The sequence below is a fragment of the Dreissena polymorpha genome, chromosome 2, assembly GCF_020536995.1.
Source record: "Dreissena polymorpha isolate Duluth1 chromosome 2, UMN_Dpol_1.0, whole genome shotgun sequence".
Classification (NCBI taxonomy): Eukaryota; Metazoa; Mollusca; class Bivalvia; order Myida; family Dreissenidae; genus Dreissena; species Dreissena polymorpha.
Window position 1 is genome coordinate 109,133,275 of NC_068356.1, and position 20,835 is coordinate 109,154,109.

General features: G+C 34.1%; 1 protein-coding gene and 1 non-coding gene across 2 annotated transcripts; one reads left to right on the plus strand and one right to left on the minus strand.

Moving 5' to 3' along the window:
* The first annotated feature begins 7,792 nt into the window (after nucleotides 1-7,792).
* LOC127869975 (growth hormone secretagogue receptor type 1-like) lies at nucleotides 7,793-14,446 on the plus strand. Its single transcript, XM_052412635.1, has 2 exons — nucleotides 7,793-8,465; nucleotides 14,280-14,446. Exons 1-2 carry the CDS (start codon nucleotides 7,793-7,795, stop codon nucleotides 14,444-14,446), a joined length of 840 nt encoding a protein of 279 aa, XP_052268595.1.
* A 6,032-nt stretch (nucleotides 14,447-20,478) lies between these two features.
* Nucleotides 20,479-20,560, minus strand: Trnas-aga (transfer RNA serine (anticodon AGA)). The gene has a single exon. It is a non-coding gene; the product is annotated as a tRNA-Ser (tRNA).
* Between the last annotated feature and the right edge of the window lie 275 nt (nucleotides 20,561-20,835).

Genomic DNA, 20,835 nt, shown 5'->3' on the forward strand with positions numbered 1-20,835 from the left:
ATGGTCGTATTGTCCCTTTCGGAGTAAAGCAAGATCAAGATGAGCAAATCTCTATCCTCGCCCACTAATGTGTTGGTGCTACGACGGGTTCGTTATACTGTTGATTTAATAATTTCAACATCTGCATCCCCTGAAAAAAGAACAACATAGCATCCCACTTTAGTCAGAATTGTGCTGATCAGAGCAATCATACCGGCCTTGTTTCTGTCACGAGACAAAACGTCTTTCTTTGCTGAAACTCACAATACGATTCACGTTTGTTTCATCGTCTCCGGTGCGTGTTGTCTTTTGTTATAATGACCGTCTTCGTAGCCATCGAACCCCACTGTCGCTTGTCCGTAAGGCCTTTTTCTGAATTTACATAAGACTCGGCTAGTGCGTTATTTGAGTCACCCTTCTCAATGGTCAATAATGCAGCAAAGTGCCACCATCATGCATCTGTTTCATGAATACAATTTATCACAGCCTCACATGATGTGTCGCGATCTGAGGCTTATCTGCTGTACAAAGTATGTTCTTGGCTTCAAAGAAGGCAGCAGGATGGAAGCTCAGTTCGTAAGACAATACGGCTATAAGGGAAGCATCTCCAGATTTTTACACTTCCAGGAAACGCTGGAACAGAAGAGCAGGATAAAAAGCACGGTCAGAAGCGATCTTAACAGCCAAGCTATTCTCATTAGCTTTGGCTCTGTATTTTCTCGTAAATTTATAAGCAAAGACTGACTTTCCTATGATATCTTGTATGATCAAACCGCCTCGATTGCACGAACATTCATATCTGACCCAGCCACTATCCAACTGACCATATTTTTCAGAGTAAGGTCAGGTGTGCATGATGAGCAGGTTGTAATCTGTGTCTGCATTTTCTCTAGATCAGAAGAATCCACTTTGATGCACGCCTCAGTTGAGTCTTTGTGTTCTCGACTTGTAGTAAAGGTCAGTTCTGTGAAATCCTTCATCGCTCGCACTGTTGTGCTCGAATGTTGCAGATATGGTCCAAGGGATTTGCATTTCCTCGGTCATTCAACTGCCGCGAGTTAGACCAAATTTGTTATATAAAAACATCATTAATGTTTGCTCAATGACAAGATCACATCCTAGCCCAGCCCAGCACATATTTTTCCTACGAACAACGTGAAAACCAATACCAAACTTTCGATAAACATTTGGGTGCGTTTCCTCTAGGTTGCTTATTTGCTGCAGATACATGTAGTAATAAGCAGATTGCAGGTTATGTACCCAGCAAAGATGGATAGCATATCGGACACTGCCTGCTAATGCATCAGCCAACACACAGTACAATATGCTTGAATTTGTAATCATTAGCTGATAATTCAGCCATACTATGCGTGTCTTTGAGGTCATGGCAATTTCATGTTTTTTTTCTGTAGTTTTCTCGAGTATGATTACAATCGCATAACATGTATCATCTGCTAGCGTTGTTTTGCCACTAAGAAGGGCAGAGTTCAAATCCTTGGCATGATCCTGAAGTATCTGAATGACTGGATTTTCCTAGGTCCTGGCTGTGTATGCACTTTTTAACAAGAAGATGGTCCTGTGAAGCCCTGGTAAGCTTTTCGTGTCAAAATGTGCACAATTTTATTTTCTCCATAAACAGTCTCAAGTATGTTTTTGAGAGCAGTTTCTTCCATGAGGGATCCTCCCCCCCCCCCACAAGTTCACACGTTTATGAAACATCCCAAATTCTGAACATTTTCAACTACTTTGTGGCGCATCAATGCTGATTTCGGCAGCCTTCCAATACAAGGGTTGGTCAAACGTTACAATGGTGTGAAGGTTGTGGCAAGGTTGCAAACTAAGGCTTATGTTGACAGAATGCACGCTTTGTCCCCATTGTTCATAATTATTAATCATAGGCAAGACTTTTGTTCTGATGCAAGATAGGCATCATTCCTTGAAAACTCATGTTGCCTGAAGCTGAAAAATATCGATCCTCTTGTCAAAATCCAGAAATCGCGGCAGGTCCAAACGATGGCATTTCACATAACACGCATCACGTCAAAAGTAATGGAATTGTGGTCTTTTGTATTGTGTCGTTGGACGCCATGTGAGATTTCTGTCTAACATAATACATTTAAACTATGTCTGACAATCTCACTGTGTTCTTTGCCCCTCGAAACCTCGGTATAGACACCAAAATCATCAAATGTGAGTGGATTGTTTTATAGTTATGATCATTAATAGGTTTTGGTGGCCATCTTGGTGGCCATTTTGGACGCCATGTTGGATTTGTGTGTACTATTGTAAACTTAAACAATGTCTGATGATTTAATGTGTTATTGTCACTTGAAACCTAAGTATAGACACCAAATTCATCAAATTTGAGTGGATAGTTACATAGTTATGATCATTTACAGGTTTTGGTGGCCATCGTGGCGGCCATTTTGGACGCCATGTAGGATTTGTGTGTAATATAATACACTTAAACAATGTCTGATGATCTTAATGTGTTCTTTGGCCCTTGAAACCTATGTATAGCCACCAAAACTAATCAAATTTTAGTGGATATTTACATAGTTATGATCATTTATAGGTTTTGGCGGCCATCTTGGCGGCCATTTTGGATGCCATGTTGGATTTGTGTGTCCTTTTGTAAACTTCAACAAGCTCCGATGATCTTTATGTGTTCTTTGCCCCTTGAAACCTAGGAATAGACACCAAATTCATCAAATTTGATTGTATAGTTACATAGTTATGATCATAAATAGTTTTTTCCCCGATTTTGTTATTTTCTCATTAATATTCATGAATATGCAAATGAGATAAATATATAATTTGGTCTTTAAAAATAATGCACAATGTGTAGCCTTTGTTCAAACACTAATTTGTTTGTATTACGATAGGATATAATATAATAATGATGTGATATAGTCGCCCTGGTCTGTTTTCCAATTTCGAGTGGCGTTTGCCATGGCAACTGGTTGATATGAACACTTTCAATTGAGTTTATCTTTGAGGACAAGTGAAAAAATTTACTTACTTGAGTTACTGAACAACTTGGTATATGTGAAAATTAATCCCAGGGGATGCATGGAGACCCCTATTAGGACATGGCCTAAATGGATAATTTGATTTCTTTACTATTTTCTTTAGATATAAGAGATGATTATTTACTTTGTCGTATATAATGAACAACCATAAAGAGGAGTAAACCAAATATAAGTAGCAGCGTATTTGGTTACCTCAGGATGTATGACCCCGCGGTAGCGGAGTGCCTATTTTTTTAAAGTTCCTATTTTCAGCTTGTATAAAAGCACTTAATCAATAGCATATGCTTGTTTCGTGATTATTCATATAGCGTGTTGGTGTCTGAATTATGAAGGTGCATTTCATTGGTGATAGAGGAAGGTTTCATATAGTTACACTGGGCTGTTGTCATACATAAACTGCACAAATCCTGTTTTCTGCCAGTGTCTACATTCAGGTAAAATGCATTTTCTTATAATACAGTATCTATCTACTCAGCTTTGACAATCGGAAACAACGGTGCGCAATCGGAAACAACGGTGCACACTCGGAAACAACTGAAAAGCGCAACATGATGGGGCACTATGCGACTTGGATTTAGGGGGATTACCTCTTCATGTTAATTTATTTCCAGAACTAACGTTTTTATAATTTTCCAGTTGATTTTTTGGTATTTAATTGGAGTGTTTTTTTTTCGCTCAATGTAGTTGTCTTGTAAATGGGTCACACATTGTTTTGGGGTTACAAATTTGCAAATCTGAGCTTTGTTAATGAGGGAAAAACGGAAACTTTCTATCTTCCAATTCACGTATCTACGCAATAGACCGTTCCATAATTTAGTAATTACCCAATTATCTCCCCTGAATACTCTCCGCGTCCGCCATTACACTACTGCCAAACAACCGGTAACATATATAAGAGAGCACCGATTATTCAACGGGTGAATTTCTTTCTTTTTGTAAAACTTGTTTGTTTGTCATGCAAATTGTATGAAATAAAGTTTTTCTGCTAGAGGAGATGTTAAGTTAGTGTTATAACAGAAAAAATGTTTGAAAAACGTGCATTTTTTAGGTATTTGTCTAGGAAAATAAACACGTTAACACATTAAAAAAAACCATTTAATTAAACTAAATGCAATATTTATCATTTGATAATATGCATCAATCTTAAAATCGTGTAATCCTTTGCATTCCAGTGTGGAATTGCCCGTTTGTTCTGCATAATCCGATTATCTCGTTTTGATCAGATATTATCCAGACTTAACTAACAACATGGCGTCATCCCGGGGTGTCATAAACCACACTGGGTGGCAGATGACAGTCTGGTCATTAAACACAATTGATGATGCCACCATGTCTTCTCTTTCTGGTAGTATTAAGCAGTCATTTGGTTAAATATTTTACCTCCGACATACTTAACAGTTGCGTTCATTAGATATGTTACATATTGTACAAATTAAAAGTTATGTCCAATATAGAATATCAGAAATTGTACACCGTAAAGATACTAGCCCGTTTAATCCCTGGTTTAATTTATGAAAAAAAGTATTTGATAATTATAAAATTTACCTAAAAACATAACATTTAACGTATTTAGCGGGAATCGGTTAATTAAAACTACGTCATTTCGTATGAAGATTTAATGTTACGGCAATGCACGAACGACATCATAAAACAAGAAATTACATTTGACACGAACGGGGGTAAATATTGTTTAAAAAAAATATTAATATAGATATATGTGTGTTAAAATGTTAGATATTTGCCACTCGTACTCACTAGTAACGAGTTTTCAATATACATGAATACACAGTTCAAATTGCATCATGTAAAGTTGTGTTTTTCAGTTGTATGTTTATATTCCTCAATAGCGTCATTCTCTGTACAAAACCCATCAAATTAAAATTACATGTTAATACTGTCATGCACTTCGCTTTTAATAGGGCTTTGTAGTACGTTTATTTTCAATGCACCCCTTATACTTTCTATTACTCACGTGTTTATCACACTAACGTACTCATGCCATTCATAATTATATTTTTATAATTAGATGTATTACTATTGTAATTTATTGAAGCTTTTCTGCAAAAAATATTACGGCTTATGCATAGAGCTCTTTGTTGTGTCAAATTGTCGGCCTTTCAGTCTTCAGATAATCTTTAATTTGATGCTTATGCCGCGTTTTTAAAGTTGCAAATAAATGTATTAATAAATTCGTTTGGCGCTTAATAATATATTTTTGAAATATTATTTAGGTGTTTTTTCGGAGTTTTTTTGTGTGGATTAATTGACTAAACATTTGGTGTCGTTATCCATATGTTTTGCGTTACTTCAAAGACCTATAAAATACATTTTTGAGTATTTTTTAGCTTTATAGCTGTTAAATGATTCACAGATGAAAATATAGATATATCACATAGATCACATTCTCTTCATCTTCCGAATAATCACATAAAAGATCGTCAAGATCAATATCACTCTCTCATAATAAAAAGCTCGTTTTTTAACGTGACAAAATTCCATAATTAAATATAAATCCAAACCACAATTTTTTATTATCTTTGATATCAGCTAGAACAAGAAAAATAAAGGAAGGCGTATCAAAAATATCATACTTAATATAATATGTTATGATTTTGGAATGTAGATTTTTACCACATGAGACCAATTACAAACAATTAGCGGTAATTAATTGCGCGAGAATCTTTAATAAGTATTAATTAAAATATAAATTGCTTGATGTTGCGGCTATTAAAATCAACACAACAATACATGCGTGAATTGTTTGTGAAACGTTAAAAGTAACAAGTCTAATCAAAGACATAGTATGAGCGACTGAACCGGCAAATTTTCGCCGATGATTACCACTTGATTACAGATATAAAAAAAAACAAATACACGAAAGCATTTTAAACATTTTATTTGTAACAATCAATCTCAACTTCAAACAATCATTTAAACAACAAAAATGTGATAATCGCCTCACATTAATTCATTAAGTAATTTATTTATCCGACAACGGTTAAGCGGGTATTCTCTACGTTTTTGGCTTTTGGAATCGCAGTCTCGCACCAGTAAGCAGCAGTGTAATGGCGGACAGTCACGTGACTGACAATATGGCGGCGGTCAATTTATCGATTATGGTCATAATACACCAAATAGTTTCCCTATATAATTCAATGTAAAAGCGACAACTTTGAGCGAAAATAAATGCAACATTTTGCACATAGAGACCCCCATAACCATACCTTTTCTTAAAGGCCATTCTAAGCGGAATCGATTTATGCAATAAAAAAGATATGTCATGTACAATGCAAGAAAGAACTTGACACAAATCAAAATCGACTGTTTTTGCAACTTTTTTTTTCGGCCGTTTCTTAGTGGAATGCAACCTTTTCTAGTGCAATGGTTTACTATAGTCTTCAAGTGTATCATATTTCAGGGATTCAGTAGTGAACACCTATTCATGCCCTACCATTATCTCCGCAAGACAACACCTGAATAATGGTAAAAAGTGTAAAACATGCCTTCCTGTCAACTATGATATTTTTTTAGAGAGTACAGCCCTACATGAAGCGATCATTTAGTGTATTGTAACCTTATGGAACGGTCTATATAGGATTTTATTCCGCGATTCGACTAACACGCAGTCGAAAAGCCATTATTTCTATCGCATGCAAGTGAAGCCGCTCAAAGAATATTCTTGAACCAAATTACAACGCTGAGTAAATATTTAGAGACTTGATTGGATATTAAACATATCCTCTTAAAATAAAACCCTTCGGCCAGATGCACATTGGATAATTATCCATATCATGAGGTCAAACGAATTTGAGCTTTTGCTTAGCACTCTTTATGACTTATAAAAAACCAACTAACTAAGCAAAAACGTGGATAAAATATACTACTTTAGTATTCATAAAAGTATTTCCAGCTCAAAAGTATGTCATCATGGTAGCCTCCTAGTGTAACGCAGTATTCGAACTTGAGAATGCATTTGCATCAAACTAGTTAACAACGCTTATATATAGTTTAATTATTTGTCATACCCTATTATTTTTTGTCATTTAGGAACAATAAGACAATTAATAGTTCGATATTTTCCCAGAGTCTTACCCGTTTTGATGCAAGCCACACCCGATATTATTTTTTATGACTAATAACATATCCATGATAATACACAATTTGTGATGCGAATAATTGCAGTACTATTGTTTTATGTAAAGCCCAATTTACGTCTTCTTGTTGGCATGTCAGCTCAGCGCTTCCATGCAAAGGTTCGATGTATTGGCATATCGGTTCGGTTTTAGACATCTATTGGTGCTTCCAACACCAACGATCACTCAGCAACGAGATATTGGAAGTTCTGTGACGCACGCGGCTGGTTCCACTAAGAGCGTTTATAGTAGACATCGTAATGATGTGGTTTTAATCAGAGAAACGTTAGCGAGTGTTCTGCGCTCTTGTTTGCCCTCGATTTCTATTTATCTTTGTTGGAAGTTAAATTACGTTCTTGAAAATAAATTTTCCTCACATGCTGACAAGTTGTGAATGAATGCCGTCGGAAAGGATATTTTTGAGAAGTACAATAGAACCCGCAGTTTGACATTCTTACGAATAAACGCACGAGTGCTTATGTTCAAAGTTAACAATATAACGAAGACTTTATTCATGAAATTAGATGACAAGTGTATAGTTTTGTTAAGTCAAGAATGAGTTGATATTTATGAAATTTGATGACAGCTTTATAATTTTGAATTATGCATTCCAATCACACCGTAGAGTCCGTTCTTCACCACGACGCAATGTCGGTGCTACTTCCGTCGTTCGTATACATCAGCGTCCTTATCGTCGCCGGTATTCCCGGAAACGTCATCTCGCTGCTAGTGTACGGCCTCCATCTGACGAAAGTCACGGGCCGCTACGCGCTTATCACTCTTGCAGTCTGCGACATTGTCAATTGCGTACTCAGCATCCCCGTCGAGCTTTACATCATTACCGAGTACTGGACCTTCGCGAACGCCTCCCTCTGTAAGATGAGTCGCTTCATGACATACGCGATGAACAACTCTTCCGGTCTGATATTGCTTATGATCGCCATCGAGCGCTACAGGGCGATTTGTTTGCCGCACAAAACAAAGATTCAAGACTGGTTTATTCAGAAAATGTGCGTCTCTTTGGTTATCGCGGGAACCTTTTTGGCACTTCCGGCGCTGATCATATACGGGATTCAGACTGACGTTGCTCACACTGTCGACGCCGACGACCATATTGAACTTCTTAAGTCTGACGTACATACCCGTTCCCTGGGAAACTTCACAATGACGTCAACAAACGTAGATTACGTCATTACTAAACGGTGTCTTATCGACGACGCTTGGCGCGGCACGGCGTTCGCTTATTCACATTTCGCGTTTGTCTCCATCGCGAGTGTTTTGGTGTTGCTGATACTGATTGTGTTGTACGCTCAAATTGGACGTAAGATTGCGACGCTGCGCGTCCTGAACATTTCGCATTCCGACCAGAAGCAATTACGAATGAGCAAAAAGAAGAAAAAACAAGCGACGTTAATTTTGTTTTTAATCACTTTAGCTTTCCAGTTTAGTTTCATTCCTTTTATTATTATAACAAATATACGATTTTTCACGGAACCGGAATGGTATAATAATTTAAGCAACGCCGGGAAAATAGTATATCATATATTCTTGAGGTCATATTATTTCAACTGTGCGGTCAATCCGTTCATATATTGCTTGAGTAGCGGGCAGTTCAGAACAGCAGTTAAGAAAATATTTAACAATACAATAGAACACGTGAACATTGTAATGTGCGGTGGTGTGCGAAATAATGCATGTTGTGTAAAAAATGGAAATGGTAAAAGTATTGTGGCAAATTAAGTTTTAAATAACCATGGTTGTGTTTTGTATTTAGTATTTTGTGTTTGTATTATTATAATTATGAGTACGCGTTTATTTATTTATTTGTTCATTCGATTTGTACTTACAGTGGTGTTTGTGGAATAATAAGTGTTAAAAATAAAATGATAACAGTAGTGCGCCTGCTTTGGTAAAACATTAAACTGTTGATTTGTCTTAGCCATGACTGTTTTGTTTGTATTTTTGTTAATATGAGTACACGTATATTAATTTGTATGTTCATCTATTTTGTTCTTTCGTCCATATATTTTGTTTAAATAAATCCATTTAAGGTCGATCGATTCGAAAGCCTAAGCCTAAGGAAACGAATCAGTCTCGAGTCCGTTTCCTGGGTAGAACTAGAACTTGGTAAAAAAAAGAGTCGTACACAGTGTTTCATACAAGATAAAGTGGAAAATAATAATAGTGTATATATTTTGACGGAGCAGTCGGGATAATTCATTCAAATACAGAACGTACATGCTTTTTTTCGGATTTTTTTTTTCAATCTTCTATGAATTGGACGTTGAAATTCAATCACGGGCCAGTAAAATCCAATACGTTGTGCACATATTTTGTTTTGAATATTAATGCGTGTATCAGATGGGTTTGTTTGAGCCATGAATAAATAATTGCATTATCAGTGTTTATGATTATTAACAATTTAATTCCCAGTTCGTTGTTCTATATATTAATTTATTCTTTACTGATGATAGTTTGTGTTTTATTTAATTAAATACACGAATATTTCTATACAAATTTTCCTTGGAAAAGTGTTCCGACATTCGACTTACAACGCTATTCAACGTTAAGTTAGTTCAATTTTACATTTTTGTTGTAGGCCCCTTTCATTAATATCCTTCGCCTTCTACGTAGTTCTCTTATATGATCAAACACGTCTTAATGCCGAGCTAAGCCTTTATTTGTCAGTCAGCATTCCGCTGAAACATGACTGGCATGTATGTGCCCCGACCCGGGATCGAACCCGAGACCTCTGGATTTCAGCAAGCGCCTTATCCACTGAGCTATGGAGGCACATATATAAAGCTTAGAAAGTCTTCCTATAAGTAGTGTACGCTCTTACTTCAATAAGATCAGATAAGAAACATCACGGAATCATGATTTCTCTGTGTTTCATTAGATTTCACAGTAGAAGCATTTATAGTCGGTGAGACTATTTCATTTTACATCTAACAGCAGTCGAACAAGTCAGCGAAAAATGTCTTCGGGTTCAATAAGATTTAAAAAAAACTCATTATCGATTATAAAACAAGTTAATGCATAATAAATTAAGTCAGTATTAACCTATTGTTTTAGAAATTCATTTTCATGTTCATGCTTATCGTCGTTTTTTACAATCTTACAGAATGTATTAAATACAACATTTAGATTTAGTCAAATATGCAATCATGAGAAAAACCTTAATTTCAGCATATACTGCGCTGTTCAAGACATATTATTAAAATTGCATTCAACAAGTTAAAGAGCACCAATAATGGAAACGTTTGTATCCTAAAGTGATTGGACTATCACCTCCACGACAGTGAGCTGTTCATGTTATAAAACTAACAATAACATAACTAAACTGTAGTGAGAAGTGTTAAAATTCTCGATTCAAAAACCCCAAAACCCGTAGGAATCAAAAGTTACTTATTTCATCAATGTCTTTGTTTTGCGCGTTTTACAATGATACATTAAAAAATCATTATCATTATTTATTTTGTATCACTTCAATATATGGTGTTATGTAACTTGCTGAAATCGCAAAAAAAATGTTGGTGCCAGAAGTAACCCCTGCTGCGGACGGACATTGATGTGCTGATACCAGAAAAAACAAACTTTAATAACTTTTTGCAGTTGATCATCTCTTTTTACACATTGATGGTTATTTCCTAATTTTTGCATTCAAAGCTATACATTTGCATTTTTTAAGACAAATGAACTCATATACTTAAGAAATAAGCAAATTTCTGACTCCTAGAGATTTTTGCGACTTTTGAATGTACGGGTCGACCCACTAAAACACCAATGAATTAAAGTATGTGCTGTACAATATCATGACAAGAACATGGTTGTGGAGATGAGAGAGCTATAGGTTTATAGGAAATATCATTTCATATTCAGAATTGCCATTCTGTTCTATGCGCGGTACGTTATAACTTTTGGCGAGTGAATTTAGTAAGAACTTAAACTTTATATATTTCGAGAAAAGTAAAATCCGTGCTGATAGATAAGCAAGTATCGACCTATGCCGAAATTAATTTACTGTTAAATTACACAGGTTTTCAACATCGGATTTGAGCTTTACATGTTATACGTTTTATAGCAAACAATATACTTACAGTGACAAAGTGCTTTGTATAGCTTAATTATTTTTTTATTAAAAGCACAAGGAACTCGAGAACCTAACCACCAAGTAAACGAACAAACATGATTTTATCGCGCCATACCGCAAAAATGCACAAATAAACAGAACATGTTCTCAAGAAAGGACATTTACTTATATCTAAATACAGCAATGCTATATGCTGTGCGACACTATACTAAAACTTGTTTGATTAAAATATAATACGTGTGGTATATTGAGATAATAAAATCATATCTGCAAACGATTATAGTCATGCATATTCTGAGATTATTCACAATTAGTAATGTGAGTATTCTATTCTGTTTTATACATTATATCATATGTACACCTGAGAGAAGGAATCAGTTTAGAAAAGAACATGAAAACTTTTGATTGTGTGAGAGAATCAAACGAAGTTGGAGCTGGTTTCGAGCACTTTTGATACCGTAACGGCGTTGTTTTCATTCTTTCATGGCAGTCTCTGAATTGTTAGATGCATTCTACGTCGAGCATCTAAACTTTATTATTAATTATCCATTTGATTATCAGAATGGAGGTTTGTAAACAAACTGGCAATTAATAAAAGTAACACGTTGCTTTAACCGTTTCGGTCGCATTCGCATAAAGGCAATACCGTTTTTATTCTAATATTAATGAACGTGTGATCATCGTTTTTACCTTTTCATTTCCTTAATTTCGGGCGTTGGCGAAAACCAACCGGTCTCCTATAATGAAACCAGCTAACTTTTACGTAGTCGGCTTTATCAAGTGCGAGTATCGAATCTTTGACATTCAAGCGACCTCCAAATTCACAAGGTCATGGGATTCCGGAAGTATCTGGTAATGATGTTGTTTTTTTTTTTGTTGCTAATGGATATGTTGCTCTTGGATATAATATACGCGGGTACGTTGTAATTAGCAAAATCTCAAAATCTTCAGAAGATTTCATCGTTCTAATTGTTATTGGTAACAATGTATCGAAGTTACAACATTGCGATTATGTGAATTGCCAACAAAAAAGAGAGAGAAGGCAACGTTTTTATCGATCTTTTTTATACATGTATTCGTATTTTTATCAACATATCTCCGCATTATAGGGTTTCTTATGGGAAATCCACCAAACGCAGTGAGAAAGTAATAATTTCTAAAGGCATGCAAATGAAGGCTCTCAGTGAAGATTCTAGAAACTGATAACGATGCTGAGTAAATAATAAATTTTTAAGCCATCCACTTCGACTTATTGACACTGGCAAATTAACATATAAGTGTAGGCCCATAATGTTAGGCCATTCACATTTTAGCATATGTTAAGCGTCTTCATGATTTACCGAAATTAACCAACCAAAACAAATAACGACGGGCTGATAAGTTATTGCGAAATCAATTGTTGACTTGAAAACTTATAATGTATTCTTTATGCAATTAATTCTCATATATGGTATTACAAACGTATGGTATATAAATATTACACGAATGACAGGGTGACAGTAAATTTGTCAACTTGAGGAAATAATGTCAACCGAGGCGAAGCCAAGGTTGACAGTATTTTTCCGAAAGTTGACAAATTTACTGTCACCCTGTCAGACATGTAATATTAATTTTATTATACCGAATAAACTATTCAAACATGAACAATTTATATGAACCATGAACAATTTTAATATTCAATAATTTAATTTAACTTCAGCAATGAACAACCATTAATATGTTGAGTGGTTCAGATTTACGGGCAGAACAAAATGAACTTCGCTTTATTCGGCACCGACCTAGTAATCAATTTATCCCATCAATTTTCTTAGTCGTCAATTATTTCTTTAAAAATATATTACAGAACCAGCTTTCAGTATTTTTTTTTCATCACTTGATTACGCAATTTATGACGTACTCGTGTGACGTCATTTCGGTGACGAAACATTTTGGGACAACAATATGGACGTGGTGGTTTTTTTTAACAGTAAAATATTTGTTTAAAGCATCAAACGAATCCAAAACGTATTCCGGATCGTGTGTTTGTCATGCATAACACCTTAAGAACAGACACTGCTGTATATCGTTGTAACTTTATTGTTATTAGCATTGGATTAAAGTAGCCATTGAGGTAAGCGTGTCGTTTATACTAAATTGATTTTTTTTATGACTCCCGTCAAAGCTTAAATAATGACATAAATCTATTCTACAACACAGTTTCAGCTGCAATCGATATTTTAATTATCCAAATACAACGAAAGGCGAAACTGCGTACTGCGCATGCGCGAATGGCACAGTAATTTTTTTTTACCATTCCGCACGTGATTGCTATGGTAGCGGGCGACAGTATTTTTTGGACAGTATTTTTTTTCTCGCTGGGTCTGACAGTATTTTTATGTCACGATGGCCTATGGGAGTTTAGCATTGTGAATAAAAGTGAGGTATAATAATGAAAGATGAAACATCAATCATCTTGAAAATTATCATGATGAGGTTATATAGTATAATGACATTAAAATTATATAATACTACGTACAGTGCTGTAGTTTCTATATCGTCTAAATACCTTCGCATGATAGCAAAATTGAAGCGCACTATCGCACATAACGTTGCACGGAACATGTAAGCCATCATCTTGGGATACTAATATTTTTACTCTTACATTAATATGCTTAACATTATTTGTTCGATGCTTACTAATTGAAGACATTTTTTAGCTATTTCAACTATGTTTTATGCTTTAATCAAAACCATATTGTTCATTTTCAGTATGGTATACAATCAGCCACATAAATTCTTTGAATTAGAAAACATAAAATCAATGAAATTTAAAAAAAACTAAAATGCTCGATGTTTTTGCGGCATCTTGTATGTTATCTTAAAAACAACGCCTATATTATTTAATACAACAAATAATGACACATCACAGATAACGGACAATTGTCGCTATAATTATACAGACTGTTAAAATGAGTTATATAAAACACCAATGTCAGTCTCTCTATCACCTGTTGCGTTTCCAACATGATGTCTCTTGTATTGGTATATTGGTTTGGTTTCAAGCTCCATTGGCGCTTTCAACACTAGCGATAACGGGTAACAGGATATTTGACAGATGCACTTCTGAAATGCCAGAGCGTTACACACACAACTCTTCACCCGCGGCGGATGCGATTAGAGCAGAAGAAAGTTCGCGAGTGATCTGCAGACTTGAACTCGATATCCTTTAAGATTCTTGCTGGAAATTAAATTGCGTGCTTACTATCAGATGCGGACAGGTTGTGGATGACTGTCATTGCAAAGGTTGCTTTTATGACGTAGGAAGTGCCTGTATGAAACTAGTTTATCATTTTATCTAATAAACACACGAATGCTCATGCTCAAAGTTGACAATAATCACGAGGAGAACTTAAAAAACAGTATTTTTTCAGTAAAACGTGAATTTATTATAAAAGTTACCTTTTACAAACCTGAAATTAGATGACAACTTAACTTTAGACGAAATACTCGTAAAAATTAAATCTTAATATTTTATTCAACATAAAAATGTAGAATTGAGAAATATCAGCTCACACGTTCTCTTAGTTACGGTTATATTGTTATACAATAAGGCACTTAGTGTCGCTGTGTGTACGAATCAACACATTATTTTGAAAATATTGTAAATTGAGACACATCTATGAGTATAAATGTCTACCGATATCGGTCTTGTTAAGGCGCTGTACGTTTTACTGTAATACAAATTCTGAAGATTATATTTGTTCAGAATATTATGATATAATACATGTTCAATTATAATACATTAAAAATGCAGAGTAAATTTGAAAAGATACTACGCTTATAAATAATACATCGGTGCACACAATTGTGTAAACAATATATAGCGGTAAATAGTACACACATGCTAAATAGGAAAATATCATTAATTAGATGTCTTGTTTCTTTATATTTTGACGGTGCAGTTGTGGTTATTCATTAAAACATACTCCGTGTGTGCATATTCTGGAATTTTATTTTTAATCGTCGATGGATATGACATCGAATTAAATCATTCGGCCAAACGAATATAATACATAATGAAAACAATGTATCAATTATTATCGAATGTAACCCGTAGGTTTGTTTACGCCATAAAAAATATAGGCACTATCAGAATTTATGATTATTAAACATTTATTTATAAATTCGTCGGCTTATACGTTTGTTCATTCACATATGATACCGTTAGATTTTTTTCATTTGATATGGTCACATAAATAAATGTGTCTTTTAAAACGCTTATTTAAAAAAAATCGTGTGGCGACTTTGATTTTCAAGGATATTCGACCATCACTTAGTTTGACCGAACAATAAATATGATTAACATTCATAATAGTTTAAGTTGCGCCATTGTAAGAAGAATTGATGTAGTTTAATTTAATTTATAATTAAACAGGTATTAATTCATGTGTATACTCATTTGCTGCATATCCCCCTCCTCCTCTCCCCGTTACTTTCATATGTTCAGTTTAAAAAGGCTTACCTGTTGCCCTGAGCGCAGCACACAATACGAGCTTCATCCGCGCTACTTGCACTTACTTTAGTAAGATGAGATAAAATCAGACAAGAAACACCAGAGGATACATGATTTCTGGTCGGATAATTGAACCAAGGGAATTCATAAGATAAACAAAGAGTACAATTTACGAGCATTTTAACTACCAATTGTATGGTTTGACGTATAATAAATATATCTTGTATACGTCAGCTCAATTGAGATTTCTATCGAAAAACTAACATGAGAATCTAAGTAAAACACTATTGTCCACCCGCCCGCCCGTCCGCCCGCCCTCCCGCCGACATTCGCCAATCTAATAACCATTTTTTACCTTCGGAAAACCTGGTTAAGAACACACAAAACATGTCAAAGTTATTTCCATTCAACTACTCAAATAGGATACAGAAAATATACACACCAATGTACCGAATTTGTAACTTTCTCGAGCATGAGGAAATGAAACTGAAACGATTGTTGTTTTTTTATATATAAAAAACACCCTTTAAATACATAGTATCATATTATTTTATATTTAGATTACCGTCTTGCAATAAAGACTGTACAATTACAAAGCTTTGTTTTAACTTATATCTTCAGCAGTTAAATATAACATTTTACGTGTTATATCACAACTTGTACTAAGATTACGAGACAATCATTTTTTTAAATAAAATGTTGTGTATCTCATTGACATAAGTAGGGGCTTAATGAACGCGTTATGCATTATGAAAATAGTGAGCTTCGGCTTATCTAATGCTAAACATACTAAAGAATGGTAAAACGAATCGAGACCAGATATTTACTTTACCTCCGCATATTTTTGGGAATTACATCATTTCCCATTTATTACCACCATTATCATACCATCACTGTCTTTGGGTTTGCTTTTACAATCATTACTGAAACTTGCAGCGGCCAAATTGAAAATCGTTCGCTGTTTATTAACAATGCTACTATTTAAACATATATATATATATCCACAGAAAAAACATATACATTGTTCTTAATAAATGTTTGCGATGTTTCCCTAATACTCTCTCAAAATAGGTTGTATACAATCACACTTACACTAATGATATGAGATAAACATTGAGAGGTAAAATTATGTACTGTAGAAGACCTTTGGGCTGTAATCTAACACATTGATTGGCATTTGATGAAATGAGTGATACTCGGTACCGATAATTTGAAGCAAACATATATAACCTGAATCAAGCTCTGATTTCTGGGTTTCTGTTCACAAAATGTTGTTTTTTTTTTAATTCTAAGTGATAACAATGTATTATCACAAACGCGAACATATAATTAGTTTTAGATGGAAATCGAATAGGTCTATTACAAAACGTTACTTAAACTTTTTAACTTAATGATACGCCAATGCTGATGAACGGGGAATAATTTGAAACTGACATGTGCTATATCAAATACATCATATGCAAATGTTTAATGAAAGTATGCATTGTAACGTATATTACAAATTGAAGTTAATGTTCGAAACACCATCCAATACAAAATGGCAGTTAAATGTAGATAATAATTATGTTTTATAAAGTGAAGTCAAGTGCGTTGATTTGAAATCATAGTAACTTTACTGTAAATGTACAACTTTAACTAAATATTCTTTTTAAGCGTAACACCTGAACACATGGGTATTCGATTTCTGGTTCAATATACAATATATTCATCGAATCATTTTCCCTATTTTTTTTTGGTCTTTAAAACCGTCTCAATGAACTATTTCTAGTCTATTTGTTCTATCGAAATTTAGTGAGATATTTCTTTGCATGATATTTTTAAACATATACAAACATACTGTTATACTTTTAATGAAACACATTGTTTGAACAGCGGTATAACATGTGCATACATGTATTTCGAGCGCATGTTTAAAATTATAATTCCGTTCGGTTTGTCGCAATGTAAATCATTGGACAATTTTGGCCTATTTGCCTAAATGTAAATCATTTGACAATATTGTCATATTTGCCGAAATGTACATCATCGATAGGAAGCCAAACCGAATCAATATTAATATCAGCTCAGAATATACCAACAGTTACTCTGGCAAATAATTGAAAAATCTTGCAATACAAAAAATATTTATTTTTATACGATGATGCCACGGTTTCATATCCCTGCTGAATTGTTAATGATAGTGTTGCATAGCTGAAATATTTCGTATCTCATTTTTATCATGATAAATCCGTTTTAATGGTGTTTAAGATGGATGCTCGTATGTAAGTCATTCAAAATCGTTTAATGGCTTAAATAAATGGATATTATGTGTATGGTTCTAAATCCTGTCAGTGGGTGCGGATAACGAGTGACGGAGAACATTATTATATCCATTGCCGGAATTGCCCTTTCATTTAGTACATTATAAATCTTACATATTGTTTCTAGAACGAACTCATCGACCTGGCATTTAGCACATAATAAATATGATATACTTTTCTAGATTGGTCTCATATAGCTAGACAATTCAGAAAATTCTAATGTTCACACAGAAGTAATTTTAATAACATGTTTACTATTATAAAAAAGTCCTTTAGTACGATATCTTATAAAAACGTTGACTGATTCTGCCATATGGCGACTTTCCAACCCGCCAACACACCAGAAAAATATGGCAGGTATATGCCAACGTACATAAATGCGCCATTTAATTCTACATGAGATAACCCGTGTATAATGAATCTCATTAAGACTCTTTGCGTGCGTGTATATGCATGCACTTACGATTCGTAGCATTTACATGCAACAGCTTGCACACTATTGTTTGTCATTTCAATTTTTTTAAACAACACAATCAAAATACAGTTTACACATCCTACATTATATATATATAGACATATATATGGCATAATGATGTATTATTACATGCACTAAATACACGCAGTTCCACAACTTCTTTAAGTAGATCAGATAAATTAAGTTTTATCAGCCTCTGGACAAATAGGTGTCAGAATCAGTAGATTCAGTCAGATTTAATTATAACCAACTTTCTTTTTCGTTTTATATTACCAAGTTTCACGATGTTCCAATTCAAACGGTGCATTTAATCGGATAAAATTATTGAACTAGTTGTTGTATTTGCGAAACCGGTCCATATGAAAGACCTATTATATGTTTTTACTGAAAGTTCGCCATCAAACTAAGGTTTCTTGATAAAATGTTAATTATTATGCTTTTAAACACACCCTTGCACTTTTTCTATCTGTATAAGTTTGATGACCAAATTTTTAATATTGAGTTTATTTACAAAATATTTACTCGATCGTTTAAATTTATCATAATAATACCTGAGGGGAAAAATGATTCCAGAAAAATTCCTTTTTATTTCCACAGATATTACTGCACGTGGCTTACACGAACAATAGCCAAACCAAGATGTAGATGCCAATATAAATTACAGACCTTAATTGAATATAAGTATGCGTTATTCAATAACTTCAATTAATTTATTATGTTTAAAATGGTTATATTTCGGAATTGAAATTATTTCGCTTTTTTCTGAAAACAAAAACAACAACAATAAACAAACAAATGAACAAACGCATTCATAACAAACATTCAACACAATAATCATTATATTTTTTTGTCTGAATGAATAAAACAACCTTTACCCCTGACCTAAAAATGACTTTCCAAAAACCAGCAATCTTCGTAAAACCCCCAACTTCACCACCATAATATACCTATCGGGTTTATTGATACCACCCACTAGTAAACGCCAGTATCGACTCAATTGAACATCATATCTTGTTTAATAACACAGGTTTTCCGGCCTTCGACCATTATCAATTTTTTTTTATTGGACCATTACAAAACGTTATTGACTACAGCATTATTTGCGGCCTGCAAATGCTACACTTTAATGTTTTTTTGCAAAATAATGTACCCAATTTTTCACTTTCCGATTACGCTAATTCTTTGGGATCTTAAGTTATATTCATACATACTGTGTATTTTGTTTCGTACTTGGATGAAATCATGACCGGTGATATTCTGTTAAGGTAGCGCACCCCTAATGGGCACATATCCAAAATATAATTTAATTAATTATTTTCCTAATCAGCATCATTTCACTTAACTACATGCAAATTTGTAGGTAGGCTTTCCATGCCTTTTAAAAAAATATACCGATTTTTTCAAAACCACCCTCACGCTCGGCTTTTGTCCAGTTTATTTTCAACCCTGGGGTATATAAAAGTTCCATAATTCATTCAGATTTCCAAATATGGGCATGCAGTTGGTGTGTACAGATTCAGTAAAGGTGTTTAAAGTTTAAACAAGAATAAATAAGTATTCTTTTACAGACATTTATTTTTTACAAGTTTTTATCTATGGAATAGCGCCATGAAATGTAAGTGATTTCAGCCAAGTAAAAATTGGGTCGGTTAAAAACAAAGTGTAAAAACATTCAAAATAGTATCATTTAAGTTATATTTTAAACTTATTTATTTATAGAAACACTATATACAGCAAAAATACCAAGAAATAGACAGATTTACCGTTTACTTTTTGAAATAAAACTAAAAATGCAACATGCATCATTCGCATTTTCAGCAGTAATTTACCCAATTTAGCCATAACGTTGTTTTAATTTAAAAAATTGAAGGATGTTCTTACAATTTTCAACATATTTAACAATAAACATAGCTTATATGCTATATTAAATCAAATTACGTTAGAAAATAAATAAAACGCGTTGCAAAAAGCATGCGATGTCGGCAGGATTCGAACCTGCGCTGGAAGATCCCAAAAGATTTCTAGTCCATCGCCTTAACCACTCGGCCACGACAACTTTACCGCAGTGCAACCTTAAATTAGATATCCATAAGTAAACAGGTAAAAAGGCTCATCGATCTTAGAAGAAATCGCGAAATCGTATTTTTCAGATGATTATTGGATCAAGTCAATATTTATAGTGAAAATAATGTATTCTAAACGAATTAGGTAAACACATATCAAATTTCGAAGTTTGAAAAAAATAAAATGCATCTTTCGGAAATAACCGATCATTTAAGATCGGCAATGATCGTAAAATAAATCGCGGGAAATCCTTAGAGGTGCGCTACC

Coding starts and splice junctions, on each gene's coding strand:
- LOC127869975 (XM_052412635.1), top strand. CDS start 7,793: ATGTCGGTGCTACTTCCGTCGTTCGTATACATCAGCGTCCTTATCGTC. Junction 8,466..14,279: donor GTTGTACGCTCAAATTGGAC/GTAAGATTGCGA, acceptor TTTGGTTTCAAG/CTCCATTGGCGCTTTCAACA.